This window comes from Taudactylus pleione, unplaced genomic scaffold (assembly GCF_031769625.1).
Source record: "Taudactylus pleione unplaced genomic scaffold, aTauple2 ptg003137l, whole genome shotgun sequence".
Classification (NCBI taxonomy): domain Eukaryota; kingdom Metazoa; phylum Chordata; class Amphibia; order Anura; family Myobatrachidae; genus Taudactylus; species Taudactylus pleione.
In genome coordinates this window covers 1,781,501-1,808,910 of record NW_028287496.1, presented here as the reverse complement: position 1 = coordinate 1,808,910, position 27,410 = coordinate 1,781,501, and the positions used below count along the sequence as shown (strand labels likewise).

The 27,410-nt window shown below is 47.6% G+C and overlaps 1 protein-coding gene across 3 annotated transcripts in view; it reads right to left on the bottom strand.

Moving 5' to 3' along the window:
- Positions 1 to 1,695: 1,695 nt before the first annotated feature.
- GRK5 (G protein-coupled receptor kinase 5) overlaps positions 1,696 to 27,410 on the bottom strand; it is a 534,562-nt gene continuing 508,847 nt past the window's right edge. For all 3 annotated transcript variants that reach the window (XM_088466452.1, XM_088466450.1, XM_088466453.1), the window contains 3 exons: positions 14,999 to 15,136; positions 5,904 to 6,035; positions 1,696 to 3,096 (listed from right to left, as the gene is read on the bottom strand). In XM_088466452.1, the coding sequence (XP_088322578.1) occupies positions 3,004 to 3,096; positions 5,904 to 6,035; positions 14,999 to 15,136 (363 nt within the window). In that variant the 3' untranslated portion in view covers positions 1,696 to 3,003. The remainder of the gene's footprint in view (positions 3,097 to 5,903; positions 6,036 to 14,998; positions 15,137 to 27,410) is intronic.

Genomic DNA, 27,410 nt, shown 5'->3' with positions numbered 1-27,410 from the left:
TTGTACTATCAGGTTACATAGGGCTAATGTTACAGATACTCTGCTGATTACTGTCATCACTGTACTATCGGGTTACATAGGGCTAATGTTACAGATACTCTACTGATTGCTGTCATCGCTATACTATCGGGTTACATAGGGCTTTTCTAATGTTACAGATACTCTGCCGATTGCTGTCATCGCTGTACTATCAGGTTACATAGGGCTTTTCTAATGTTACAGATACTCTGCTGATTGCTGTCATCGCTGTACTATCGGGTTACATAGGGCTAATGTTACAGATACTCTGCCGATTGCTGTCATCGCTGTACTATCGGGTTACATAGGGCTTTTCTAATGTTACATATACTCTGCCGATTACTGTCATCGCTATACTATCGGGTTACATAGGGCTAATGTTACAGATACTCTGCCGATTACTGTCATCACTGTACTATCAGGTTACATAGGGCTTTTCTAATGTTACAGATACTCTGCTGATTGCTGTCACCGCTGTACTATCGGGTTACATAGGGCTAATGTTACAGATACTCTGCTGATTGCTGTCATCGCTATACTATCGGGTTACATAGGGCTTTTCTAATGTTACAGATACTCTGCCGATTGCTGTCACCGCTGTACTATCGGGTTACATAGGGCTAATGTTACAGATACTCTACTGATTGCTGTCATCGCTATACTATCGGGTTACATAGGGCTTTTCTAATGTTACAGATACTCTGCCGATTACTGTCACCGCTGTACTATCGGGTTACATAGGGCTTTTCTAATGTTACAGATACTCTGCCGATTACTGTCATCGCTATACTATCGGGTTACATAGGGCTAATGTTACAGATACTCTGCTGATTACTGTCATCACTGTACTATCGGGTTACATAGGGCTTTTCTAATGTTACAGATACTCTGCCGATTACTGTCACCGCTGTACTATCGGGTTACATAGGGCTAATGTTACAGATACTCTGCCGATTACTGTCATCGCTATACTATCAGGTTACATAGGGCTAATGTTACAGATACTCTGCTGATTGCTGTCATCGCTGTACTATCAGGTTACATAGGGCTAATGTTACAGATACTCTGCTGATTGCTGTCATCGCTGTACTATCAGGTTACATAGGGCTAATGTTACAGATACTCTGCCGATTACTGTCATCGCTATACTATCAGGTTACATAGGGCTAATGTTACAGATACTCTGCTGATTGCTGTCACCGCTGTACTATCGGGTTACATAGGGCTAATGTTACAGATACTCTGCTGATTACTGTCATCACTGTACTATCAGGTTACATAGGGCTAATGTTACAGATACTCTGCTGATTACTGTCACCGTTGTACTATCAGGTTACATAGGGCTAATGTTACAGATACTCTGCTGATTACTGTCACCGTTGTACTATCAGGTTACATAGGGCTAATGTTACAGATACTCTGCTGATTACTGTCATCACTGTACTATCGGGTTACATAGGGCTAATGTTACAGATACTCTGCCGATTACTGTCATCGCTATACTATCGGGTTACATAGGGCTAATGTTACAGATACTCTGCTGATTACTGTCATCACTGTACTATCGGGTTACATAGGGCTTTTCTAATTACGCCAAGGTTCATTATATACCGTTAGATATATTCCCATCCTCTCACATTAAGGTGCCCAGAGCAGACACACGAGTAGTCACAGGACACGGTTCTGCTTATTTCAAATTGTTTACTAAGGGCTGGGAATATACAGTAAGGCAAGTAACGATATTTGTTTATTCAAAAATAAACACCCTAAAAAATATGTATGATGGGCGTTCCCATCCCAAAGTCTATACAGAGCCTAGAAACAGACCAGTGGTAGCTGTATACTGTAACGCTTCCTGTGTAAGTATGGCGCAGCACACCGGCACTATGTAAATGAATATTGATAAATAAAAATAACGTTGGGATATGATTGTCTCAGTGTCGGTGACGCCAGTAACGTTGGAATATTTTCATAGTTTCTTTCTTTAAAAAACATAGATTTAATCAGGGGTACATATAACAAAGGTCTCCAGTATAAATCCTGCACCGACTGCTCCTAGTCACCAATGAAGTCATCGAGTGCGCGCTCTTGGGAACAGCCAGCTCTATGCAGCTTCCTCCATGTTGGATATTCCTTCCTGGTTGTAGAGGTTCGTTGGGTGCTGCAGATGTCCCGATTCCTTCATAAACCGCTGTTGGGGTAAATGACTGCTGTATCCCAAGTGATGGATCTGTGCGTCGTGAGGACACGTAGACGTCGTATTAATATTTTGCCGTTCTCCCAGCTCAGTGATAGGGCCATGAGTCGTTATTGCCGATGAGACATACATTTAAATGGATATCTTCTAATGCATGGAAAAAATATATACCTTTACAATGTATATTGGGAGACATGGCCCGTCACTGAGCACCGCGCTGCTGTGCCAGGGGGGGAGAGTAGGCATGCGGTTCCCTCCCTCCGTTCAGGAAAATGTTGGTACAAATGTTAAAAAATAGAATCACAGACAAATCATTTACAAAAAAAAATAAACCTTTTTTTTCGTGTTAAAAAAAAGTGTTTCGCGTAGAAGTGTTTATGCGGAGTCTGAGGCGCCGGGCGGCTCCGAAGGGCTGCGTGTGTGACGTAGGATCAGTCCTCCTCTTGTGTATGACGCTATTGTATTACCTGTTACATGCAAGTAGCAATGTTCTATTGCAGAGTCATGTGAACACGGGAGGTATCATATTTCGTATATCACGCCAGTCGCAGGGGGGAGACCACATACCCCCTCACCTTAGCCAATATTTTAGGCCTCTCATCCGTGAAGCTTCACTGCGAGAAGAGAAAAAGGGCTCCCTTCCCCCAATCCCCCCTGACCGCCATATGCAGGCTTCCTCTGCCGGAAGCCGCTGTCAGGCGCAAGGCTCCCCTCTCTCTTGCTGCTAGTCGCGGAGCGGGGTCACCACAGCTGACCGCGTTTCCCTCGCCGGTGAGTGGCCTCCTTCACTAACTGCTCCCGGTTGAGTTGGAACTGATGTGGTTGATGTGGTGGTTTACGGAGGTCTTGGTGGCTGGGGAGCTATTGGAGTTGTTTTGGTGCTGGGGAGACGGAAGCAAAAAAACAAAAACATTCATTACAAATATTGGTCAGATCGCGGAAATATAACTTAGTAGTGAAGACATTTTCCTTGCGCACAGAACAACAGATTAAATTTATCTCTCTTCATATAAATCAGATAAACCTATAAAACAACATCTCACCAACCAGATAACATCTCTCCCGGGTCTATCTATTGGCCCCAATGTCACGCCCAGATTACATCTCTTCCCGGGTATCTAGTGGCCCCAATGTCACGCCCAGATTACATCTCTCCCGGGTATCTAGTGGCCCCAATGTCATGCCCAGATTACATCTCTCCCGGGTATCTAGTAGCCCCAATGTCATGCCCAGATGACATCTCTCCCGGGTCTATCTAGTGGCCCCAATGTCACGCCCAGATGACATCTCTCCCGGGTATCTAGTGGCCCCAATGTCACGCCCAGATGACATCTCTCCCGGGTATCTAGTGGCCCCAATGTCACGCCCAGATTACATCTCTTCCCGGGTATCTAGTGGCCCCAATGTCACGCCCAGATTACATCTCTCCCGGGTATCTAGTGGCCCCAATGTCATGCCCAGATTACATCTCTCCCGGGTATCTAGTAGCCCCAATGTCATGCCCAGATGACATCTCTCCCGGGTCTATCTAGTGGCCCCAATGTCACGCCCAGATGACATCTCTCCCGGGTATCTAGTGGCCCCAATGTCATGCCCAGATTACATCTCTTCCCGGGTATCTAGTGGCCTCAATGTCACGCCCAGATTACATCTCTCCCGGGTATCTAGTGGCCCCAATGTCATGCCCAGATTACATCTCTCCCGGGTATCTAGTGGCCCCAATGTCATGCCCAGATGACATCTCTCCCGGGTCTATCTATTGGCCCCAATGTCACGCCCAGATTACATCTCTTCCCGGGTATCTAGTGGCCCCAATGTCACGCCCAGATGACATCTCTCCCGGGTATCTAGTGGCCCCAATGTCATGCCCAGATTACATCTCTCCCGGGTATCTAGTGGCCCCAATATCACGCCCAGATGACATCTCTCCCGGGTCTATCTAGTGACCCCAATGTCACGCCCAGATGACATCTCTCCCGGGTATCTAGTGGCCCCAATGTCACGCCCAGATGACATCTCTCCCGGGTCTATCTAGTGGCCCCAATGTCACGCCCAGATTACATCTCTCCCGGGTCTATCTAGTGACCCCAATGTCACGCCCCATCCTGCTGCTTCTGGTCGGTATTTAGCTTTGTTTAATAACAAACTTCCCTAACGTTCTAAGAAACTGGATCTGAGAGGAAAGCGAAATGGCCCTTATATTCCAGCCCCCAAAATACCCTCCCAATCCGCTCACTGTGCAGGGGAACAGCTGGGTGTATAGGGCAAAAAAGGTGCTGATGCGGGAGAATGGTACTGGGGATCTCACTGAGAGGTGATGGCGGTCTCGCTAATACAGGGAGAGAGGGTCTGGGGGTCTTGATAATACAGGGAGAGGTGCTGGGGGTCTCACTGAGAGGTGATGGAGGTCTCGCTAATACAGGGAGAGAGGTGATGGAGGTCTCGCTAATACAGGGAGAGAGGGGCTGGGGGTCTCGCTAATACAGGGAGAGAGGGGCTGGGGGTCTCGCTAATACAGGGAGAGAGGGGCTGGGGGTCTCGCTAATACAGGGAGAGAGGTACTGGAGGAGTCGCTAATACAAGGAGAGAGGTTCTGGGGGTCTCGCTAATACAGGGAGAGAGGGGCTGGGGGTCTCGCTAATACAGGGAGAGAGGGGCTGGGGGTCTCGCTAATACAGGGAGAGAGGTACTGGGGGTCTCGCTAATACAGGGAGAGAGGTACTGGAGGAGTCGCTAATACAAGGAGAGGTTCTGGGGGTCTCGCTAATACAGGGAGAGAGGGGCTTGGGTCTCACTAATCCAGCGAGAGGGGCTGGGAGTCTCGCTAATACAGGGAGAGATGTGCTGGGGGTCTTGCTAATACAGGGAGAGAGGTACTGGGGGTCTCACTAATACAGGGAGAGGTGCTGGGGGTCTCACTAATACAGGGAGAGGTGCTGCGGGTTTCGCTAATACAGGGAGAGAAGGGCTGGGGGTCTCCCTAATACACAGAAAGAGGGGTTGAGGGTCTCTCTGAGAACCCATAGTATTGGTGTCACCTACACATCTCTGGCGATCATCACCCCCCCCAGGTCAGATGTACGGAGTCAGTGACCACAGACCGAGCACAGAGATGACCCCGCAGATCCCGGCCTCCCAGGTCAGATGCGCGGAGTCAGTGAGCGCAGACCGAGCATAGAGATGACCCCGCAGCTCCCGGCCCCCCAGGTCAGATGTACGAAGTCAGTGCCCACAGACCGAGCATAGAGATGACCCAGCAGATCCCGGCACAACATCTACTTATTGATTCTGATTCAGGGGGTCACATATTAGATTTATTGAATCAGGAGGCACATTTATTGGGGAAAAAGGGCACAGTAAGGACCACATTACTTTATTGGAGGTACAGTAACTATATCGGGTAACGTTCCCATATGGGGATCTCCAGGTGGTGATCGGACAACACACAGAAGAGCCTCATGTATTCTTCATTTTGGAACGAGGGCACTTTGCATTTTTTCTGTATTTTGACAGCTAAACATCTAAATATACTAAAGGATGAGGTCCCTGCACTTTATTACTTCCTCACAGATTATTCCACATGACCAGCAATCCGGCCATGGACATACAGCAGCGTTATCACACGGCACCTGTTACGTATCCCACCTAGTACATATATACATAACATACTACACATCCGCTCTCTTACCTGACGTTTAAAAATACGATATAATAAACTCTTCTTGGGGGGCTCAGGGGGGTGACTCCGGTTTAAGTCAGGGGACAGCGTTCCATTAGGGCCAAAAAGATTCAGTTCTTTGAAACAGTCTGTCTCTATCATCTGCAGGAAGGAAGAGGGTCCTCCAGTCATTCATAATACATATCATATTCGTCAACAGATTAGTCTATATTACTAATGACACTTACACAAATTGTTCCAGACAGTATCCTTATTGTGCACCAATAGCTCTTCAAGTACATTTACGAGGTCATAATTCATTGTTTGTCTGCAGATTAAAAAATAAAAACTGAAAAATGCTTCTTACATAAGAATTCAACCCCTGTGCTGTGGAAGCTCCAAGTATACTCAGACAAAAGCTATTGCCCTAGATTAGAGTTTCCCAAACTCTGACCTCAAGGCACCGTACAGTCCAGGTTTTAAGGATTTCCATGCTTGACAACAGTTGACTTAATAAGTACCTCAGTCAATTTGATCTAAACACCTGTGCTCAACCATGGATATCTGTAAAACTTGAACTGTTGTGGAGCTTTGAGGACCATTAAAAGAAAAAGGTCAAGCAACACCGTCATGGCTGTGCAACAAAAAGGTAAATGTTTTACAATGGCCAAGTGACCGTCCAGATCTCCGTCCAATAGTGCATATGTGACACTGGATGACAATTACAGCCTTCAAGCGTCATTCAACCAACCTGAGCAACCTGGAGCAAATCTACAAGGGTTAATGGGCAAAAGTCACTTTCAAACCCTGTGCAAACCTGATGGACACTTACTGTATAATACCCATTTTACACCAGAGCAAAAACCTGGGTTTTTGCTTAGTCTACCCGGGTTGCAGCTCAGTGTAAAAGGGTCCCTGAAAAATAACCTGGGTCAAGTGACCCTGCAATCCAACCCAGGTAGCTACCAGGATGGACCCAGGTAATGGTGCAGTGTAAACGGTGCAACCCAGGTTATCTGATCTGGATCATGCCTAAAATGAGCGGATTGGTGGTTGTGGAGCAGTCACCTCCCACTTTTTATGACCTCACAGGTTTAGCAGGGCAGACCTGAGTTCAGTGTGAACAGGGCTGACCTGGGAGTAACCCAGATCAAAGGTGCAGTGTAAATGGGTCTGACCAGGGTTGGAACCATGTCCAAAAACCCAGGTCGGACCTGGGTTTTGGGTGGAAAAGAGGTATAAGTCTGCTGTGGTAAGAGGTAGTTCTACCATCTGCTATTCTTCAGGGGTTTTCATTTTTAATTTTGTATTTAAACAGAAAAAAAACTGAAAATAAAAATCTACAGACAAATAAATTCTAGGATTGATAATTTACTTGAAGAGCTGCTGCTTTGCAATAAAAAATACTGTCTGGAATAATCTGTGTAAGTGTCTGTTGACTTTTTTTAGGGGATTGAATACTTTTGCAAGCCCCTGTAAAAGCAAAATATAATTTAGCAAATAATACAAGAGTTTAATGGATTTCTTTATTATCTCCATTAGAGACAGTTGCCTGTAGCATTGTACCGTACTGGCAGGTGTCTGTGGCACTGTACGATACTGGCAGGTGTCTGTCCCATTGTACGGTACTGGCAAGTGTCTGTGGCACTGTACGGTACTGGCAGGTGCCTGTCCCATTGTACGGTACTGGCAGGTGCCTGTGGCATTGTACGGTACTGGCAGGTGTCTGTGGCACTGTACGGTATTGGCAGGTGTCTGTGACTACACATGGCTAATAATAATTAATATCACATGTTTATATTGTACTTTGAAGATGTGTCTGGTATGTTGTATGATAGTGAAGATGTTGGCGATTATTATATAGTTGTGTTGTACATTGTTGATGGTGCCTATTTGGTGAATCCCAAAAAGTACTGGCTGGATACAGTATGAGTCCAGTATGTACAGTATGAGCCAGTAGGCTGAGGGTCCTCTCTGCTTTTTCCTTGTAAGAAATTGATGACCGAGTACAGAAATTAACGACATAGCCAAGTAATAAAGCCAGCCTTGCTCATAAAGACCCTAATTACCATACACACAGTGACTTCTGAGACCACGTAGGATCGGCTTGACATGCTCTCTATGACTCTCCCTGTCCTTGTTGACAAATAGGTACAGGACATCCCAAAAGATTTATTTAACCAAACTCTCGAAGAGAGTGGGGCTGTTACAGGACCGAAAGGGCATTACTAGATACCTCCATGAATAAGGCAACCCGCCGAAACGCGTTGGTGAATCCACACCTACCACCGTCTACTCATCTAAGTCCGCACTCTGCTCAGCTAAACAATTCCCCCAGCTGAACGCAGGGTGGTGCGTCACAAGGAGCCGCCAGCACCTTCGGCGAGCGGCACCCCCGCCTTGTGCACACACCACTTCCGGCGGTAACCCAGTGACCTCATTGTCAGGAGCCGCGAGCAGCCGCCAGACTCAACACTGGTCTGCCCCGCCGGCACACGCGTCACATGGTCCGGCCAGCAGCGCGCCTCCCGCACCTCGGAGCCGCTACCCCGCCGTTACCCGCCCTCTACCCGGGCACAGGCACACCCGGCTTCCAGCAGCACCTACACCAAACTCCCACCCCCGGCCGTCCCGCTGGTACACGCGGAACCTACACTTCGGCACAAGCATGCATACCGATCCCAGGTGCCGCCAGCCCGTCACAGTCTGCCCACCCATACCGGGTACAGACACCGAGCTGACGCAGACATCTCCAGTCTGCCATCAAGAACGCCACCACCATCACCATCAGCACGTGGTACAACCGCTCCAAGAGATATAGTACAGAAAGAACAGTCTACAGCCACAACGCTGCACAACAACCAGAGACTGCCGATCACCATCTCCATATCGCAACGTCTACCAAGGCACCTACCGGTAGGTAAGTTGCACATTGTGCGGGACGCCGCCACCACACCCTCCACTACCACATTGCCGGGCGATAAGACTGTTGACCAAAGGTCCCCCCCCGTGCACGCATCTATCTACACCCCCTTACACCCCAGGGTCATTTGTTTTTCAAGCAGCACTGTGCCTACTCAAATAAAGCCTTTGACCCAACATTACCGACTCAGTCTCTCTTTTAGACATCTCGTACACACCCACACGCAGCACATACTCCCACTTCCCACAGAAGAGCGCGCCTTACCCCCCTATTACTTGTCTGCTATCCAGGTAGGATCAGGTACTCCTACCACAGGCGCAGCACTTACCCTCCCCCAACCCCCCCCCCATCTGGACACACGCACATCCCCTTCCCTATCCCTCTCCCTCCATACACCCCCCCTTCCCCCACCCTCACCCCTCTCTCCCCATACCCAACAACCAAATCAGTGAGCGTGGTTCACCTCCTTCATCTACTAGATACTAATAAGGCCCCTGCCTGGTGTTGGACACTATTTTCCACTCATCCCCTTCTTTGAGGTGTACGAGATTGCAAGCATCTCCTGAGATCTAGTATGGAAAAGATGGTGGTTCCTTTAATATGATCAAAGAGTTCTGAGATCAATAGTATGGGATGCTTGTTCTTAATATATAAAGAGAAACCAAAGTCTCCAAGTGATTAAGATCTTCTAATGAAACTTTGAGCACATTTCCGTGGGCAGAACTGGCCATTGCTTGGGTCTCGCGTAGAGATAGTGGATATACATTTGCACTCTTCCCAGGTTGAAGTTCAGTCAAACAACCCTATCCCCTGTGGGCAGGACATTCCTCAGCTTTTTGGTTACTGTAGACATCTGAGTAGAAGAAGCGTGGGTGTGTTAAGGTGGGTGGGTTATAGAAGACATTCTGTAGAACATTTGGAGTCAATGATGCTGACAGACTGGGCTCCAAGCTGTAACCTCTGTGGAATGTGAATCAAGAACTGGAGGGATAATGAGAAACTAAATATATTCTTTGTGTAGCTCCAACTGGCAAGAGGAATGGCCTTCTGGAATTTTACTACCTTTAATACTGCAATACAAAGTGGTTGTTCCACATTAAGGAACCACAGATAAAGCACTAACAATCGCAAGGAGACCTGAGAAAAACCCCTGCATGTATATACCGACAAGGAAATTCGAGATGAGCTTAGTAAAAGGAAAGTGGTCTGAAGAACCCAGCATGGACTCTTCGACACCAGCTGGTTCAGTCAATTTCCCAACCTCCTGGTCATGCTCCAAATAGATGATCAGGTGCGGTGTAATAAAGACACAAGATATCCCTAATCCAGCTCCTTTATTACTCAGGAGATAGAAACATCCAAACTAATCGGTCGCTTCAGGAGACAATATAAGCACCTGAAAGTGGGGTGCCAGACCCATGGGTGCTTGATGAGTAGGATCCTTCTTTTGAACCAGCTCCCTAAAATAAATATCCACCTTTTTTGAACCTGGTGATAAGATCATCCAAAGTGCATGTAAACTCCCATAGTGTTCATGTGTCTCTCGTCCTGTCAGATAACTCCTGTGGGAGCTGTAGAATGCTGAATGCTCGCACTGACTCACTTTCTAGAATATGTCTGAAAATATCACATAGGTGAGAACCACACTACGGCTTGTCCAGACAAAAGAGAAGTCACGGACGTCACATTTGCACCTGTAACTGAAAGTTAATGGCACACTGAATCCCCGACAAGCCCATTATACTTGGGTGGATGAGGAATTGGGAGCGGAGATTGAACAGGCAAACTGTTCTGAAAGCTGGAGCCGTATGGGGTGGAATCGGCGCACAGTAAGGGTATCCAGATGATGAGAGAGACCATATTGGTATTCATCAACTAAACCTGATCCACCCGATTGCTCCTCAACAGCAGATCCCTGGAGGATGGAGAACCAGCAGAATCCATAGCGAGAATGCGCTGACATGTACTAGGGACAGGGAGAGGAACCTGGTGGATTCAACGATGATTAGTGCTGGTAAAATGGAGGTACAAAGTGATTTACAGGAGTACTGTATAGATATGTCCTCTTGCATCTTTGCTGCGTACACCAACCGCAGTGCACTCTCGAGCAGGAATGAGCACTCCATTCGTACCCGCGAATCCATAGGATTGCATGGTGCGATCGCAGTGCGCGCCATAGCGTATGCTGCTGCGGGTAGAGCACCTGTGACTACAGTATAATGTTATGTTGTATGTTGTGGATGGTGTATGTGAATTACAGGAGTATTGTACATAGGGTAGAGCACCTGTAACTACAGTATAATGCTATATTGTAGATGGTTTGTGAATTACAGAAGTACAGTACATAGGGTAGAGCACCTGTAACTACAGTATAATGCTATATTGTAGATGGTTTGTGAATTACAGGAGTATTGTACATAGGATAGAGCACCTGTAACTACAGTATAATGTTATATTGTAGATGGTTTGTGAATTACAGAAGTACATTACATAGGGTAGAGCACCTGTAACTACAGTATAATGTTATATTGTAGATGGTTTGTGAATTACAGAAGTACAGTACATAGGGTAGAGCACCTGTAACTACAGTATAATGCTATATTGTAGATGGTTTGTGAATTACAGAAGTACAGTACATAGGGTAGAGCACCTGTAACTACAGTATAATGTTATATTGTAGATGGTGTTTGTGAATTACAGGAGTATTGTACATAGGGTAGAGCACCTGTAACTACAGTATAATGTTATATTGTAGATGGTTTGTGAATTACAGAAGTACAGTACATAGTTTAGAGCACCTGTAACTACAGTATAATGTTATATTGTGGATGGTGTGTGAATTACAGGAGTACTGTAAATAGGGTAGAGCACCTGTAACTACAGTATAATGTTATGTTGTAGATGGTATCTGTGAATTACAGGAGTACTGTACATAGGGTAGAGCACCTGTAACTACAGTATAATGTTATATTGTAGATGGTGTGTGAATTACAGGAGTATTGTACATAGGATAGAGCACCTGTAACTACAGTATAATGTTATATTGTAGATGGTTTGTGAATTACAGAAGTACAGTACATAGGGTAGAGCACCTGTAACTACAGTATAATGTTATATTGTAGATGGTTTGTGAATTACAGGAGTACTGTACATAGGGTAGAGCACCTGTAACTACAGTATAATGTTATATTGTAGATGGTGTTTGTGAATTACAGAAGTACAGTACATAGGGTAGAGCACCTGTAACTACAGTATAATGTTATATTGTAGATGGTTTGTGAATTACAGGAGTACTGTACATAGGGTAGAGCACCTGTAACTACAGTATAATGTTATATTGTAGATGGTGTTTGTGAATTACAGAAGTACAGTACATAGGGTAGAGCACCTGTAACTACAGTATAATGTTATATTGTAGATGGTTTGTGAATTACAGGAGTACTGTACATAGGATAGAGCACCTGTAACTACAGTATAATGTTATTGTATGTTGTGGATGGTGTCTGTGAATTACAGGAGTACTGTACATAGGGTAGAACACCTGTAACTACAGTATAATGTTATTGTATGTTGTAGACGGTGTCTGTCAATTACAGAAGTACTGTACATAGGGTAGAGCACCTGTCACTACAGTATAATGTTATGTTGTATGTTGTAGATGGTATCTGTGAATTACAGGAGTACTGTACATAGGGTAGAGCACCTGTAACTACAGTATAATGTTATATTGTAGATGGTTTGTGAATTACAGAAGTACAGTACATAGGGTAGAGCACCTGTAACTACAGTATAATGTTATATTGTAGATGGTTTGTGAATTACAGGAGTACTGTACATAGGGTAGAGCACCTGTAACTACAGTATAATGTTATATTGTAGATGGTGTTTGTGAATTACAGAAGTACAGTACATAGGGTAGAGCACCTGTAACTACAGTATAATGTTATATTGTAGATGGTTTGTGAATTACAGGAGTACTGTACATAGGGTAGAGCACCTGTAACTACAGTATAATGTTATATTGTAGATGGTGTTTGTGAATTACAGAAGTACAGTACATAGGGTAGAGCACCTGTAACTACAGTATAATGTTATATTGTAGATGGTTTGTGAATTACAGGAGTACTGTACATAGGATAGAGCACCTGTAACTACAGTATAATGTTATTGTATGTTGTGGATGGTGTCTGTGAATTACAGGAGTACTGTACATAGGGTAGAACACCTGTAACTACAGTATAATGTTATTGTATGTTGTAGACGGTGTCTGTCAATTACAGAAGTACTGTACATAGGGTAGAGCACCTGTAACTACAGTATAATGTTATATTGTAGATGGTTTGTGAATTACAGGAGTATTGTACATAGGATAGAGCACCTGTAACTACAGTATAATGTTATATTGTAGATGGTTTGTGAATTACAGAAGTACATTACATAGGGTAGAGCACCTGTAACTACAGTATAATGTTATATTGTAGATGGTTTGTGAATTACAGGAGTATTGTACATAGGATAGAGCACCTGTAACTACAGTATAATGTTATATTGTGGATGGTGTCTGTGAATTACAGAAGTACATTACATAGGGTAGAGCACCTGTAACTACAGTATAATGTTATATTGTAGATGGTTTGTGAATTACAGAAGTACAGTACATAGGGTAGAGCACCTGTAACTACAGTATAATGCTATATTGTAGATGGTTTGTGAATTACAGAAGTACAGTACATAGGGTAGAGCACCTGTAACTACAGTATAATGTTATATTGTAGATGGTGTTTGTGAATTACAGGAGTATTGTACATAGGGTAGAGCACCTGTAACTACAGTATAATGTTATATTGTAGATGGTTTGTGAATTACAGAAGTACAGTACATAGTTTAGAGCACCTGTAACTACAGTATAATGTTATATTGTAGATGGTTTGTGAATTACAGAAGTACAGTACATAGGGTAGAGCACCTGTAACTACAGTATAATGTTATATTGTGGATGGTGTGTGAATTACAGGAGTACTGTACATAGGGTAGAGCACCTGTAACTACAGTATAATGTTATGTTGTAGATGGTATCTGTGAATTACAGGAGTACTGTACATAGGGTAGAGCACCTGTAACTACAGTATAATGTTATATTGTAGATGGTGTCTGTGAATTACAGGAGTATTGTACATAGGATAGAGCACCTGTAACTACAGTATAATGTTATATTGTAGATGGTTTGTGAATTACAGAAGTACAGTACATAGGGTAGAGCACCTGTAACTACAGTATAATGTTATATTGTAGATGGTTTGTGAATTACAGGAGTACTGTACATAGGGTAGAGCACCTGTAACTACAGTATAATGTTATATTGTAGATGGTGTTTGTGAATTACAGAAGTACAGTACATAGGGTAGAGCACCTGTAACTACAGTATAATGTTATATTGTAGATGGTTTGTGAATTACAGGAGTACTGTACATAGGGTAGAGCACCTGTAACTACAGTATAATGTTATATTGTAGATGGTGTTTGTGAATTACAGAAGTACAGTACATAGGGTAGAGCACCTGTAACTACAGTATAATGTTATATTGTAGATGGTTTGTGAATTACAGGAGTACTGTACATAGGATAGAGCACCTGTAACTACAGTATAATGTTATTGTATGTTGTGGATGGTGTCTGTGAATTACAGGAGTACTGTACATAGGGTAGAACACCTGTAACTACAGTATAATGTTATATTGTAGATGGTGTTTGTGAATTACAGAAGTACAGTACATAGGGTAGAGCACCTGTAACTACAGTATAATGTTATATTGTAGATGGTTTGTGAATTACAGGAGTACTGTACATAGGATAGAGCACCTGTAACTACAGTATAATGTTATTGTATGTTGTGGATGGTGTCTGTGAATTACAGGAGTACTGTACATAGGGTAGAACACCTGTAACTACAGTATAATGTTATTGTATGTTGTAGACGGTGTCTGTCAATTACAGAAGTACAGTACATAGGGTAGAGCACCTGTCACTACAGTATAATGTTATGTTGTATGTTGTAGATGGTATTGTAGAGTACTGTACATAGGGTAGAGTACATATGAACTGTAAGCACACTGTTGTACATTGGTGATCATACTGTTGTGCTGTATATGACTTTCCGTGTCCTATAATATATTATAATATTTGGACACGTTAGGACTCTCACCTCGGTCTGCCAGGGGATGGACACAGAACCAGTAGAGAACTTTGTGTAGAAGTCATCGTCTGTTTGGTCCAAGTTGACCCCCTTTACTGTGGAGAACTGTTCTATATCCAGGACGTCTTTACAGTACACGGCTCGAGGCTGGAGATTGTTATTCACAAATGTAAGATTAGGAGTCAATAAAATAATAATACACAAATAAAATGGTAATTTCACAGATATATTTGTTTCTATATTTACTGATTTATACAGGAATGAAAGCAATTTAGATACACCAAGTATTACCCCTCAGCAGCGTATTTATATAATGTATCATTCAGATGACTTCATCCTGCCTCCCGGCCTCCACATGTGCCCGTAATACTCACGTTTAAATCCTACAGAAGCTTACTACCCGTCCCCCTTACCCTGCCGTCCCTGCCCGCATTGTGTCCACCCATATCCACTATAGATTGTAAGCTCATATGCAGAAAGCCCCCTATATAAGATGATAATAATTATAACGCTGTGAGCTTCCGGGACAGTAAGATCCTCTCTCTGCGCAGAGACAGGTCTAAGCGATAAACCATCAATCACTGGTGACGGGGGGCTGGCCAGACGTGGGCGATTGGCGGGCAGTGTCAGACTGACACCGGTGGCCATGTTCTGAATCAGGCCTTAAATGAGGAAGGGGCCCGTGTGCAGCCTCCGCCCGGGCCCCTTCCGCTATTAGCCAGCAGCATAAGACTATGTCGATGCACCAGTGTCTACTGCGCTTGCGCAGGTCTGCGGGAACATGGTGCGGTAGCCATTTTCCCTGTGATTCTTCTACTGCGCAGATCACATGTAAATTGCGCAGTGCTGACCACAGTGGGACTATGGAAAGGCAGAGTGTGCGGTGTGAGCCCCCTGCGCTGCAGACCCTGCACCCATTACAAACGCCGCTGTCAGTGACACAATGCGCCCGATACACAGGTGCGCACTATTGCCGGCACAATGGCGTCTCTATGCTAATGCTGAGACTGAAGGAAACTGTACAGAGACGGTCACCGGCTGCGGTACTAATCCGCCGCTGTGCATATTAAGACTCACCATCAACTACATTGGTTGCAGCATCTGAGCTTACACCAGCCCTGTGGAGGCGCAGAATCTTTGTCTGAACATGGCTGCCAGTGACCGTGCAACTACAGCAAAAGCCGCAGTCTCTGACCGCAACACGCCTGCACCCGACTAGCCGCCTTCCTGCTACCACCCAGAAACGCTAACTGAAATCGCCTCTCTCTGCGGCTCTGGCTGTAAACATCGGAACGTAGCGCAGTGCGACTAGGTAGGGTGAGCAGACTGAAGACGCTGTCCACTTGTGTGCGGCAGCAACATAGCGTGCAGCTCTGCGTCAGGCCCACTGTGGCACCTTCCTCTGCATTCATGATAAATTGGGGGATAAGGATTAGATGGTGCAATTAGTGCACAGAGGAACAGGGGCTGCCTGCTAGACAGCACTACAGACACAGTATATACACAACGTGCACAGAGGGATAGGGGCTGCCTGCTAGACAGCACTACAGATACAGTATATACACAATGTGCACAGAGGGACAGGGGCTGCCTGCTAGACAGCACTACAGATACAGTATATACACAACATGCACAGAGGCACAGAGGGACAGGGGCTGCCTGCTAGACAGCACTACAGATACAGTATATACGCAACATGCACAGAGGGACAGGGGCTGCCTGCTAGACAGCGCTACAGATACTGTATATACACAACGTGCACAGAGGGATAGGGGCTGCCTGCTAGACAGCACTACAGATACAGTATATACACAACTTGCACAGAGGGATAGGGGCTGCCTGCTAGATAGCGCTACAGATACAGTATATACACAATGTGCACAGAGGGATAGGGGCTGCCTGCTAGACAGCGCTACAGATACTGTATATACACAACGTGCACAGAGGGATAGGGGCTGCCTGCTAGACAGCGCTACAGATACAGTATATCCACAACGTGCACAGAGGGATAGGGGCTGCCTGCTAGACAGCACTACAGATACAGTATATACACAACTTGCACAGAGGGATAGGGGCTGCCTGCTAGACAGCGCTACAGATACTGTATATACACAACGTGCACAGAGGGATAGGGGCTGCCTGCTAGACAGCACTACAGATACTGTATATACACAACGTGCACAGAGCGATAGGGGCTGCCTGCTAGACAGCACTACAGATACTGTATATACACAACGTGCACAGAGCGATAGGGGCTGCCTGCTAGACAGCACTACAGATACTGTATATACACAACGTGCACAGAGGGATAGGGGCTGCCTGCTAGACAGCACTACAGACACAGTATATACACAATGTGCACAGAGGGATAGGGGCTGCCTGCTAGACAGCACTACAGATACTGTATATACACAACGTGCACAGAGCGATAGGGGCTGCCTGCTAGACAGCACTACAGATACTGTATATACACAACGTGCACAGAGCGATAGGGGCTGCCTGCTAGACAGCACTACAGATAATGTATATACACAACATGCACAGAGGGATAGGGGCTGCCTGCTAGACAGCACTACAGATACTGTATATACACAACGTGCACAGAGCGATAGGGGCTGCCTGCTAGACAGCACTACAGATAATGTATATACACAACATGCACAGAGGGATAGGGGCTGCCTGCTAGACAGCACTACAGATACAGTATATACACAATGTGATGGGGCTGCCTGCTAGACAGCACTACAGATACAGTATATACACAATGTGCACAGAGGGACAGGGGCTGCCTGCTAGACAGCACTACAGATACAGTATATACACAATAATGCACAGAGGGACAGGGGCTGCCTGCTAGACAGCACTACAGATACAGTATATACGCAACATGCACAGAGGGATAGGGGCTGCCTGCTAGACAGCGCTACAGATACTGTATATACACAACGTGCACAGAGGGACAGGGGCTGCCTGCTAGACAGCACTACAGATACAGTATATACACAATGTGATGGGGCTGCCTGCTAGACAGCACTACAGATACAGTATATACACAATGTGATGGGGCTGCCTGCTAGACAGCACTACAGATACAGTATATACACAATAATGCACAGAGGGACAGGGGCTGCCTGCTAGACAGCACTACAGATACAGTATATACACAATAATGCACAGAGGGACAGGGGCTGCCTGCTAGACAGCACTACAGATACAGTATATACGCAACATGCACAGAGGGATAGGGGCTGCCTGCTAGACAGCGCTACAGATACTGTATATACACAACATGCACAGAGGGACAGGGGCTGCCTGCTAGACAGCACTACAGATACAGTATATACACAATGTGATGGGGCTGCCTGCTAGACAGCACTACAGATACAGTATATACACAATGTGCACAGAGGAACAGGGGCTGCCTGCTAGACAGCACTACAGACACAGTATATACACAATGTGCACAGAGCGATAGGGGCTGCCTGCTAGACAGCACTACAGACACAGTATATACACAATGTGCACAGAGGGACAGGGGCTGCCTGCTAGACAGTGCAACAGATACTGCATATAAACAACGTGCACAGAGGGACTGGGGCTGCCTGCTAGACAGCACTACAGATACAGTATATACACAAGGTGCACAGAGGGATAGGGGCTGCCTGCTAGACAGCACTACAGATACAGTATATACACAATGTGATGGGGCTGCCTGCTAGACAGCACTACAGATACAGTATATACACAATGTGCACAGAGGGATAGGGGCTGCCTGCTAGACAGCACTACAGATACAGTATATACACAATGTGCACAGAGGGATAGGGGCTGCCTGCTAGACATCGCTACAGATACAGTATATACACAACGTGCACAGAGCGATAGGGGCTGCCTGCTAGACAGCACTACAGACACAGTATATACACAATGTGCACAGAGAGATAGGGGCTGCCTGCTAGACAGCGCTACAGATACAGTATATACACAACGTGCACAGATGGATAGGGGCTGCCTGCTAGACAGCGCTACAGATACTGTATGGTAGGGGCCAGACATAAGGGCCTACATACATGATACATGGGACATACTTACCTTCTCTCCTGGGAAGGTGCAAGAGACTCACAATTTTTCATGTTGTCTCCCGGACCCCCGAAAGAGTGGCCGGATCTCGTGCATAATGCCCACTTCTAAGTGACGTGGGCAGAATGGGGAGATAATACCAGGAATCGCAGGTCTGTATGAAGGAGACGAGGCTAAAATGACGTGAATGGCGCAGTTTTAGCCCTGCCCATTTCCCACAGGCCAGCGTTTTGCTGCATTTTACAGTGACAGGACAGGGCCTAATGATGTGAGGAGCTCATCCCCCGCAACAGAAACGGTCACCTGCATCTCCTCTCCAAGCTCTCTGGGATCGGCAAGTATGAAATGGGGGGGGGAGGGGGTTCATACATGAAACGTAGGTGGTGGTGGTCAGTTGTACATGTCACATGGTTGGATGGAGAATAGATACTGTACATGCATGTTACATTGATGGTTAGACAATACACACATGTGTTGTGGGGCAGCTGCTCATGTCTGGACATACAGCCCCCAGGATGCAAAGTAGAGATGGCTAGTGAGTGAGTGTCTCAACACACTGACTCGATTCATTCAGATGAGTGAATGATTCGAGTCACTCAGTGTTTGGTGAGTCGAGACACCAACCTCTCTAGCCTCTCTGTCACCTCCCCTAGCCTCTCTGCCACCTCCCCTAGCCTCTCTGCCACCTCCCCTAGCCTCTCTGCCACCTCCCCTAGCCTCTCTGCCACCTCCCCTAGCCTCTCTGTCACCTCCCCTAGCCTCTCTTTCACCTCCCCTAGCCTCTCTGCCACCTCCCCTAGCCTCTCTGCCACCTCCCCTAGCCTCTCTGCCACCTCCCCTAGCCTCTCTGTCACCTCCCCTAGCCTCTCTGCCACCTCCCCTAGCCTCTCTGTCACCTCCCCTAGCCTCTCTGTCACCTCCCCTAGCCTCTCTTTCACCTCCCCTAGCCTCTCTGTCACCTCCCCTAGCCTCTCTGCCACCTCCCCTAGCCTCTCTGTCACCTCCCCTAGCCTCTCTGTCACCTCCCCCAGCCTCTCTGTCGCCTCCCCTAGCCTCTCTGTCGCCTCCCCTAGCCTCTCTGTCACCTCCCCTAGATTCTTTGTCACCTCCCCTAGCCTCTCTGTCACCTCCCCTAACCTCTCTGTCACCTCCCCCAGCCTCTCTGTCACCTCCCCCAGCCTCTCCGTCACCTCCCCTAGCCCCTCTGTCACCTCCCCTAGGCTCTCTGTTACCTCCCCCAGCCTCTCTGTCACCTCCCCTAGCCTCTCTGTCACCTCCCCTAGCCTCTCTGTCACCTCCCCTAGCCTCTCTGTCACCTCCCCTAGTCTCTCCGTCACCTCCCCCAGCCTCTCTGTCACCTCCCCTAGTCTCTGTCACCTCCTCTAGCCTCTCTGTCACCTCCCCCAGCCTCTCTGTCACCTCCCCTAGCCTCTCTGTCACCTCCCCTAGCCTCTCTGTCACCTCCCCTAGTCTCTGTCACCTCCTCTAGCCTCTCCGTCACCTCCCCCAGCCTCTCTGTCACCTCTCTAGCCTCTCTGTCACCTCCCCTAGTCTCTCTGTCACCTCCCCTAGCCTGTCACCTCCCCCAGCCTCTCTGTCACCTCCCCTAGCCTCTCTGTCACCTCCCCCAGCCTCTCCGTCACCTCCCCTAGTCTCTCTGTCACCTCCCCCAGCCTCTCTGTCACCTCCCCTAGCCTCTCTGTCACCTCCTCTAGCCTCTCTGTCACCTCCCCCAGCCTCTCCGTCACCTCCCCCAGCCTCTCTGTCACCTCCCCTAGCCTCTCTGTCACCTCCCCCAGCCTCTCCGTCACCTCCCCTTGCCTCTCTGTCAGAGTGAGTGACAGCTCCGCCCCCTACACTGCTGATCCGTCCTGATCATATTTCTGCACTGAGTCAGATCGGCAGTGTAGGGGGCGGAGCTGTCAGTGACTCACTCTGAGTGGTGCAGCTACAGCTAGGACTCGGGGAGTGCAGTGACTCAGGAGAGTCAGTGAGGACCCTGAGCTGTAGTGCTGGGCTGCGGGGGGCGGTGCTGTCAGTGACTCACTCTGAGTCGCTGGCTCCCCTGCTGGCTACAGCACTGCACTAACTAAAGAGTCATGTCTCGAGACACTGACTCGAAACACTTCACTGAGTTGAGCCATGAGGCTCAACTCAGTGTAGGGAATCGCTCTGCCCATCCCTAATGCAAAGGAAGTGGGAGGAACCTCAGGGGGGTGAGCTCAGTGTGAGGCTATAGGAGGAGATTGTTCATAGCTGGGGGATGTGACTGACGTACAGAGAGAAAGGAGATGGCTGGGGGGATGTGACGACTGACGTACAGAGAGGAAGGATATAGCTGGGGGGGATGTGACTGACGTACAGAGAGGAAGGAGAGAGCTGGGGGGATGTGACTGATGTACAGAGAGGAAGGAGATAGCTGGGGGCTGTGACTGACATACAGAGAGGAAGGAGATAGCTGGGGAGCTGTGACTGACGTACAGAGAGGAAGGAGATAGCTGGGGGGCTGTGACTGACGTACAGAGAGGAAGGAGATAGCTGGGGGGATGTGACTGATGTACAGAGAGGAAGGAGATGGCTGGGGGGCTGTGACTGACGTACAGAGAGGAAGGAGATAGCTGGGGGGCTGTGACTGACGTACAGAGAGGAAGGAGATGGCTGGGGGGATGTGACTGACGTGCAGAGAGGAAGGAGATAGCTGGGGGGGATGTGACTGATGTACAGAGAAGAAGGAGAGAGCAGGGGGGGCTGTGACTGACGTACAGAGAGGAAGGAGATAGCTGGGGGGCTGTGACTGACGTACAGAGAGGAAGGAGATAGCTGGGGGGCTGTGACTGACGTACAGAGAGGAAGGAGATAGCTGGGGGGCTGTGACTGACGTACAGAGAGGAAGGAGAGAGCTGGGGGGGATGTGACTGACGTACAGAGAGGAAGGAGAGAGCTGGGGGGATGTGACTGATGTACAGAGAGGAAGGAGATAGCTGGGGGCTGTGACTGACGTACAGAGAGGAAGGAGATAGCTGGGGGGCTGTGACTGACGTACAGAGAAGAAGGAGATGGCTGGGGGGATGTGACTGACGTACAGAGAGGAAGGAGATAGCTGGGGGGGATGTGACTGATGTACAGAGAAGAAGGAGAGAGCAGGGGGGGCTGTGACTGACGTACAGAGAGGAAGGAGATAGCTGGGGGGGATGTGACTGATGTACAGAGAAGAAGGAGAGAGCAGGGGGGGCTGTGACTGACGTACAGAGAGGAAGGAGATAGCTGGGGGGCTGTGACTGACGTACAGAGAGGAAGGAGATGGCTGGGGGGATGTGACTGACGTACAGAGAGGAAGGAGATAGCTGGGGGGCTGTGACTGACGTACAGAGAGGAAGGAGATAGCTGGGGGGATGTGACTGATGTACAGAGAGGAAGGAGATAGCTGGGGGCTGTGACTGACGTACAGAGAGGAAGGAGATAGCTGGGGGGCTGTGACTGATGTACAGAGAGGAAGGAGATGGCTGGGGGGATGTGACTGACGTACAGAGATGAAGGAGATGGCTGGGGGGCTGTGACTGACGTACAGAGAGGAAGGAGATAGCTGGGGGGCTGTGACTGACGTACAGAGAGGAAGGAGATAGCTGGGGGGATGTGACTGACGTACAGAGAGGAAGGAGATGGCTGGGGGGCTGTGACTGACGTACAGAGAGGAAGGAGATGGCTGGGGGGATGTGACTGACGTACAGAGAGGAAGGAGATAGCTGGGGGGATGTGACTGACGTACAGAGAAGAAGGAGATAGCTGGGGGGGATGTGACTGACGTACAGAGAAGAAGGAGAGAGCTGCGGGGGATGTGACTGACGTACAGAGAGGAAGGAGATAGCTGGGGGGATGTGACTGATGTACAGAGAGGAAGGAGATAGCTGGGGGGATGTGACTGACGTACAGAGAGGAAGGAGATAGCTGGGGAGATGTGACTGACGTACAGAGAGGAAGGAGATAGCTGGGGGGATGTGACTGAGGTACAGAGAGGAAGGAGATAGCTGGGGGGATGTGACTGACGTACAGAGAGGAAGGAGATAGCTGGGGGGATGTGACTGACGTACAGAGAGGAAGGAGATAGCTGGGGGGATGTGACTGACATACAGAGAGGGGGGGGATAGCTGGGGGATGTGACTGACGTACAGAGAGGAAGGAGATAGCTGGGGGGATGTGACTGATGTACAGAGAGGAAGGAGATAGCTGGGGGGATGTGACTGATGTACAGAGAGGAAGGAGATAGCTGGGGGGGATGTGACTGACGTACAGAGAGGAAGGAGATAGTGCGGGGGATGTGACTGATGTACAGAGAGGAAGGAGATAGCGGGGGGGATGTGACTGACGTACAGAGAGGAAGGAGATAGCTGGGGGGATGTGACTGACGTACAGAGAGGAAGGAGATAGCTAGGGGGATGTGACTGACGTACAGAGAGGAAGGCGATAGCTGGGGGGATGTGACTGACGTACAGAGAGGAAGGAGATAGCTGGGGGGATGTGACTGACATACAGAGAGGGGGGGGATAGCTGGGGGGATGTGACTGACGTACAGAGAGGAAGGAGATAGCTGGGGGGATGTGACTGACGTACAGAGAGGAAGGAGATAGCTGGGGGGATGTGACTGATGTACAGAGAGGAAGGAGATAGCTGGGGGGGATGTGACTGACGTACAGAGAGGAAGGAGATAGTGCGGGGGATGTGACTGATGTACAGAGAGGAAGGAGATAGCGGGGGGGATGTGACTGACGTACAGAGAGGAAGGAGATAGCTGGGGGGATGTGACTGACGTACAGAGAGGAAGGAGATAGCTGGGGGGATGTGACTGACGTACAGAGAGGAAGGAGATAGCTGGGGGGATGTGACTGACGTACAGAGAGGAAGGAGATAGCTGGGGGGATGTGACTGATGTACAGAGAGGAAGGAGATAGCTGGGGGGATGTGACTGACGTACAGAGAGGAAGGAGATAGCTGGGGGGATGTGACTGACGTACAGAGAGGAAGGAGATAGCTGGGGAGATGTGATAGCTGGGGGGATGTGACTGACGTACAGAGAGGAAGGAGATAGCTGGGGGGCTGTGACTGACGTACAGAGAGGAAGGAGATAGCTGGGGGGATGTGACTGACGTACAGAGAGGAAGGAGATAGCTGGGGGGATGTGACTGACGTACAGAGAGGAAGGAGATAGCTGGGGGGATGTGACTGATGTACAGAGAGGAAGGAGATAGCTGGGGGGATGTGACTGACGTACAGAAAGGAAGGAGATAGCTGGGGGGATGTGACTGACGTACAGAGAGGAAGGAGATAGCTGGGGGGATGTGACTGACGTACAGAGAGGAAGGAGATAGCTGGGGGGATGTGACTGACGTACAGAGAGGAAGGAGATAGCTGGGGGGCTGTGACTGACGTACAGAGAAGAAGGAGATGGCTGGGGGGATGTGACTGACGTACAGAGAGGAAGGAGATAGCTGGGGGGATGTGACTGACGTACAGAGAGGAAGGAGATAGCTGGGGGGATGTGACTGACGTACAGAGAGGAAGGAGATGCGCAGACAGCCAGGAGCACGGAACGCTGCAAACAGCACAAGAAAGATACAGCGCCCAGAGTGCCAAACTTTTGTAAAGAGTTTGCTGAGACTTGTGGTGCCATATACACAGACTAAGGGGCTTATGTAATAGGGTGCGACTTGCAGCTGCAGCTTGGTTTTGCCTTTAAAATGATTGCTGCTTTAAAAATACAGGAAAACTAGCAGGAGTTCCCGCAGCGGCTGCTAGTCGCACCCTATTACATAAACCCGGAAGCGATGCAGTGTATGCTGTACTATCTCCCAGAGGGGAAGCTCTATCCTGCTAATTGGTGAAATATAACCATTATTTCAGGTGAGAGACATTGCTGCATTTAGTATACATAGAACAGTTCTGCAACAATGTTCTCAAATACAACCTGGATTGTAATGGTTAAATGTGATTTATTAGCTCTATTACATCTCCACCAACTAAAAGGAACAGTATAAAAATCCATTTGTCTGTGTAATTTCTTGCTTACGTAATAAAGTATTATTTTAAATATTAAGCAGGACTATAGAATTATTGGTGCATAATATGTATTTGTGAAGAGTTTGTTGCTTTGTATTTGCCATATAGTCAGTGAGGAAATATTTGGTAGGGAGCATCACCTCTGCATATGTGATATTGCATTAGTGAATCCAGTATATGATGTAGTATGAGAAAGACACACCATCTGTCCCAGTATATGATGCGGTATGAGAAAGGCACGCCATCTGTCTCACTATATGATGCGGTATGAGAAAGGTATGCCATCTGTCTCAGTATATGATGCGGTATGAGAAAGGCACGCCATCTGTCCCAGTATATGATACGGTATGAGAAAAGCACGCCATCTGTCCCAGTATATGATGCGGTATGAGAAAGGTATGCCATCTGTCTCAGTATATGATGCGGTATGAGAAAAGCACGCCATCTGTCCCAGTATATGATGCGGTATGAGAAAAGCACGCCATCTGTCCCAGAATATGATGCGGTATGAGAAAGGTATGCCATCTGTCTCAATATATGATGCGGTATGAGAAAGGCACGCCATCTGTCCCAGTATATGATGCGGTATGAGAAAGGTACGCCATCTGTCTCAGTATATGATGCGGTATGAGAAAGGCACGCCATCTGTCCCAGTATATGATGCGGTATGAGAAAGGCACGCCATCTGTCTCACTATATGATGTGGTATGAGAAAGGTACGCCATCTGTCTCAGTATATGATGTGGTATGAGAAAGGCACGCCATCTCTCCCAGTATATGATGCGGTATGAGAAAGCCACCCCACCATTTCAGTATATGATGCGGTATGAGAAAGGTACGCCATCTGTCTCAGTATATGATGCGGTATGAGAAAGGCACGCCATCTGTCCCAGTATAAGATGCGGTATGAGAAAGGCATGCCATCTGTCTCAGTATATGATGCGGTATGAGAAAGGCACGACATCTGTCCCAGTATATGATGCGGTATGAGAAAGGCACGCCATCTGTCTCAGTATATGATGTGGTATGAGAAAGGCACGCCATCTGTCTCAGTATATGATGTGGTATGAGAAAGGCACGCCATCTGTCTCAGTATATGATGTGGTATGAGAAAGGCACGCCATCTGTCTCAGTATATGATGTGGTATGAGAAAGGCACGCCATCTGTCCCAGTATATGATGTGGTATGAGAAAGGCACGCCATCTGTCTCAGTATATGATGTGGTATGAGAAAGGCACGCCATCTGTCCCAGTATATGATGTGGTATGAGAAAGGCACGCCATCTGTCTCAGTATATGATGTGGTATGAGAAAGGCACGCCATCTGTCTCAGTATATGATGTGGTATGAGAAAGGCACGCCATCTGTCTCAGTATATGATGTGGTATGAGAAAGGCACGCCATCTGTCTCAGTATATGATGTGGTATGAGAAAGGCACGCCATCTGTCTCAGTATATGATGTGGTATGAGAAAGGCACGCCATCTCTCCCAGTATATGATGCGGTATTAGAAAGGCATGCCATCTGTCTCAGTATATGATGCGGTATGAGAAAGGCACGCCATCTCTCCCTGTATATGATGCGGTATGAGAAAGCCACCCCACCATTTCAGTATATGATGCGGTATGAGAAAGGTACGCCATCTGTCTCAGTATATGATGCGGTATGAGAAAGGCACGCCATCTGTCCCAGTATATGATGCGGTATGAGAAAGGCATGCCATCTGTCTCAGTATATGATGCGGTATGAGAAAGGCACGACATCTGTCCCTGTATATGATGCGGTATGAGAAAGGCACGCCATCTGTCTCAGTATATGATGTGGTATGAGAAAGGCACGCCATCTGTCTCAGTATATGATGTGGTATGAGAAAGGCACGCCATCTGTCTCAGTATATGATGTGGTATGAGAAAGGCACGCCATCTGTCTCAGTATATGATGTGGTATGAGAAAGGCACGCCATCTGTCCCAGTATATGATGTGGTATGAGAAAGGCACGCCATCTGTCTCAGTATATGATGTGGTATGAGAAAGGCACGCCATCTGTCCCAGTATATGATGTGGTATGAGAAAGGCACGCCATCTGTCTCAGTATATGATGTGGTATGAGAAAGGCACGCCATCTGTCTCAGTATATGATGTGGTATGAGAAAGGCACGACATCTGTCTCAGTATATGATGTGGTATGAGAAAGGCACGCCATCTGTCTCAGTATATGATGTGGTATGAGAAAGGCACGCCATCTCTCCCAGTATATGATGCGGTATGAGAAAGGCACGCCATCTCTCCC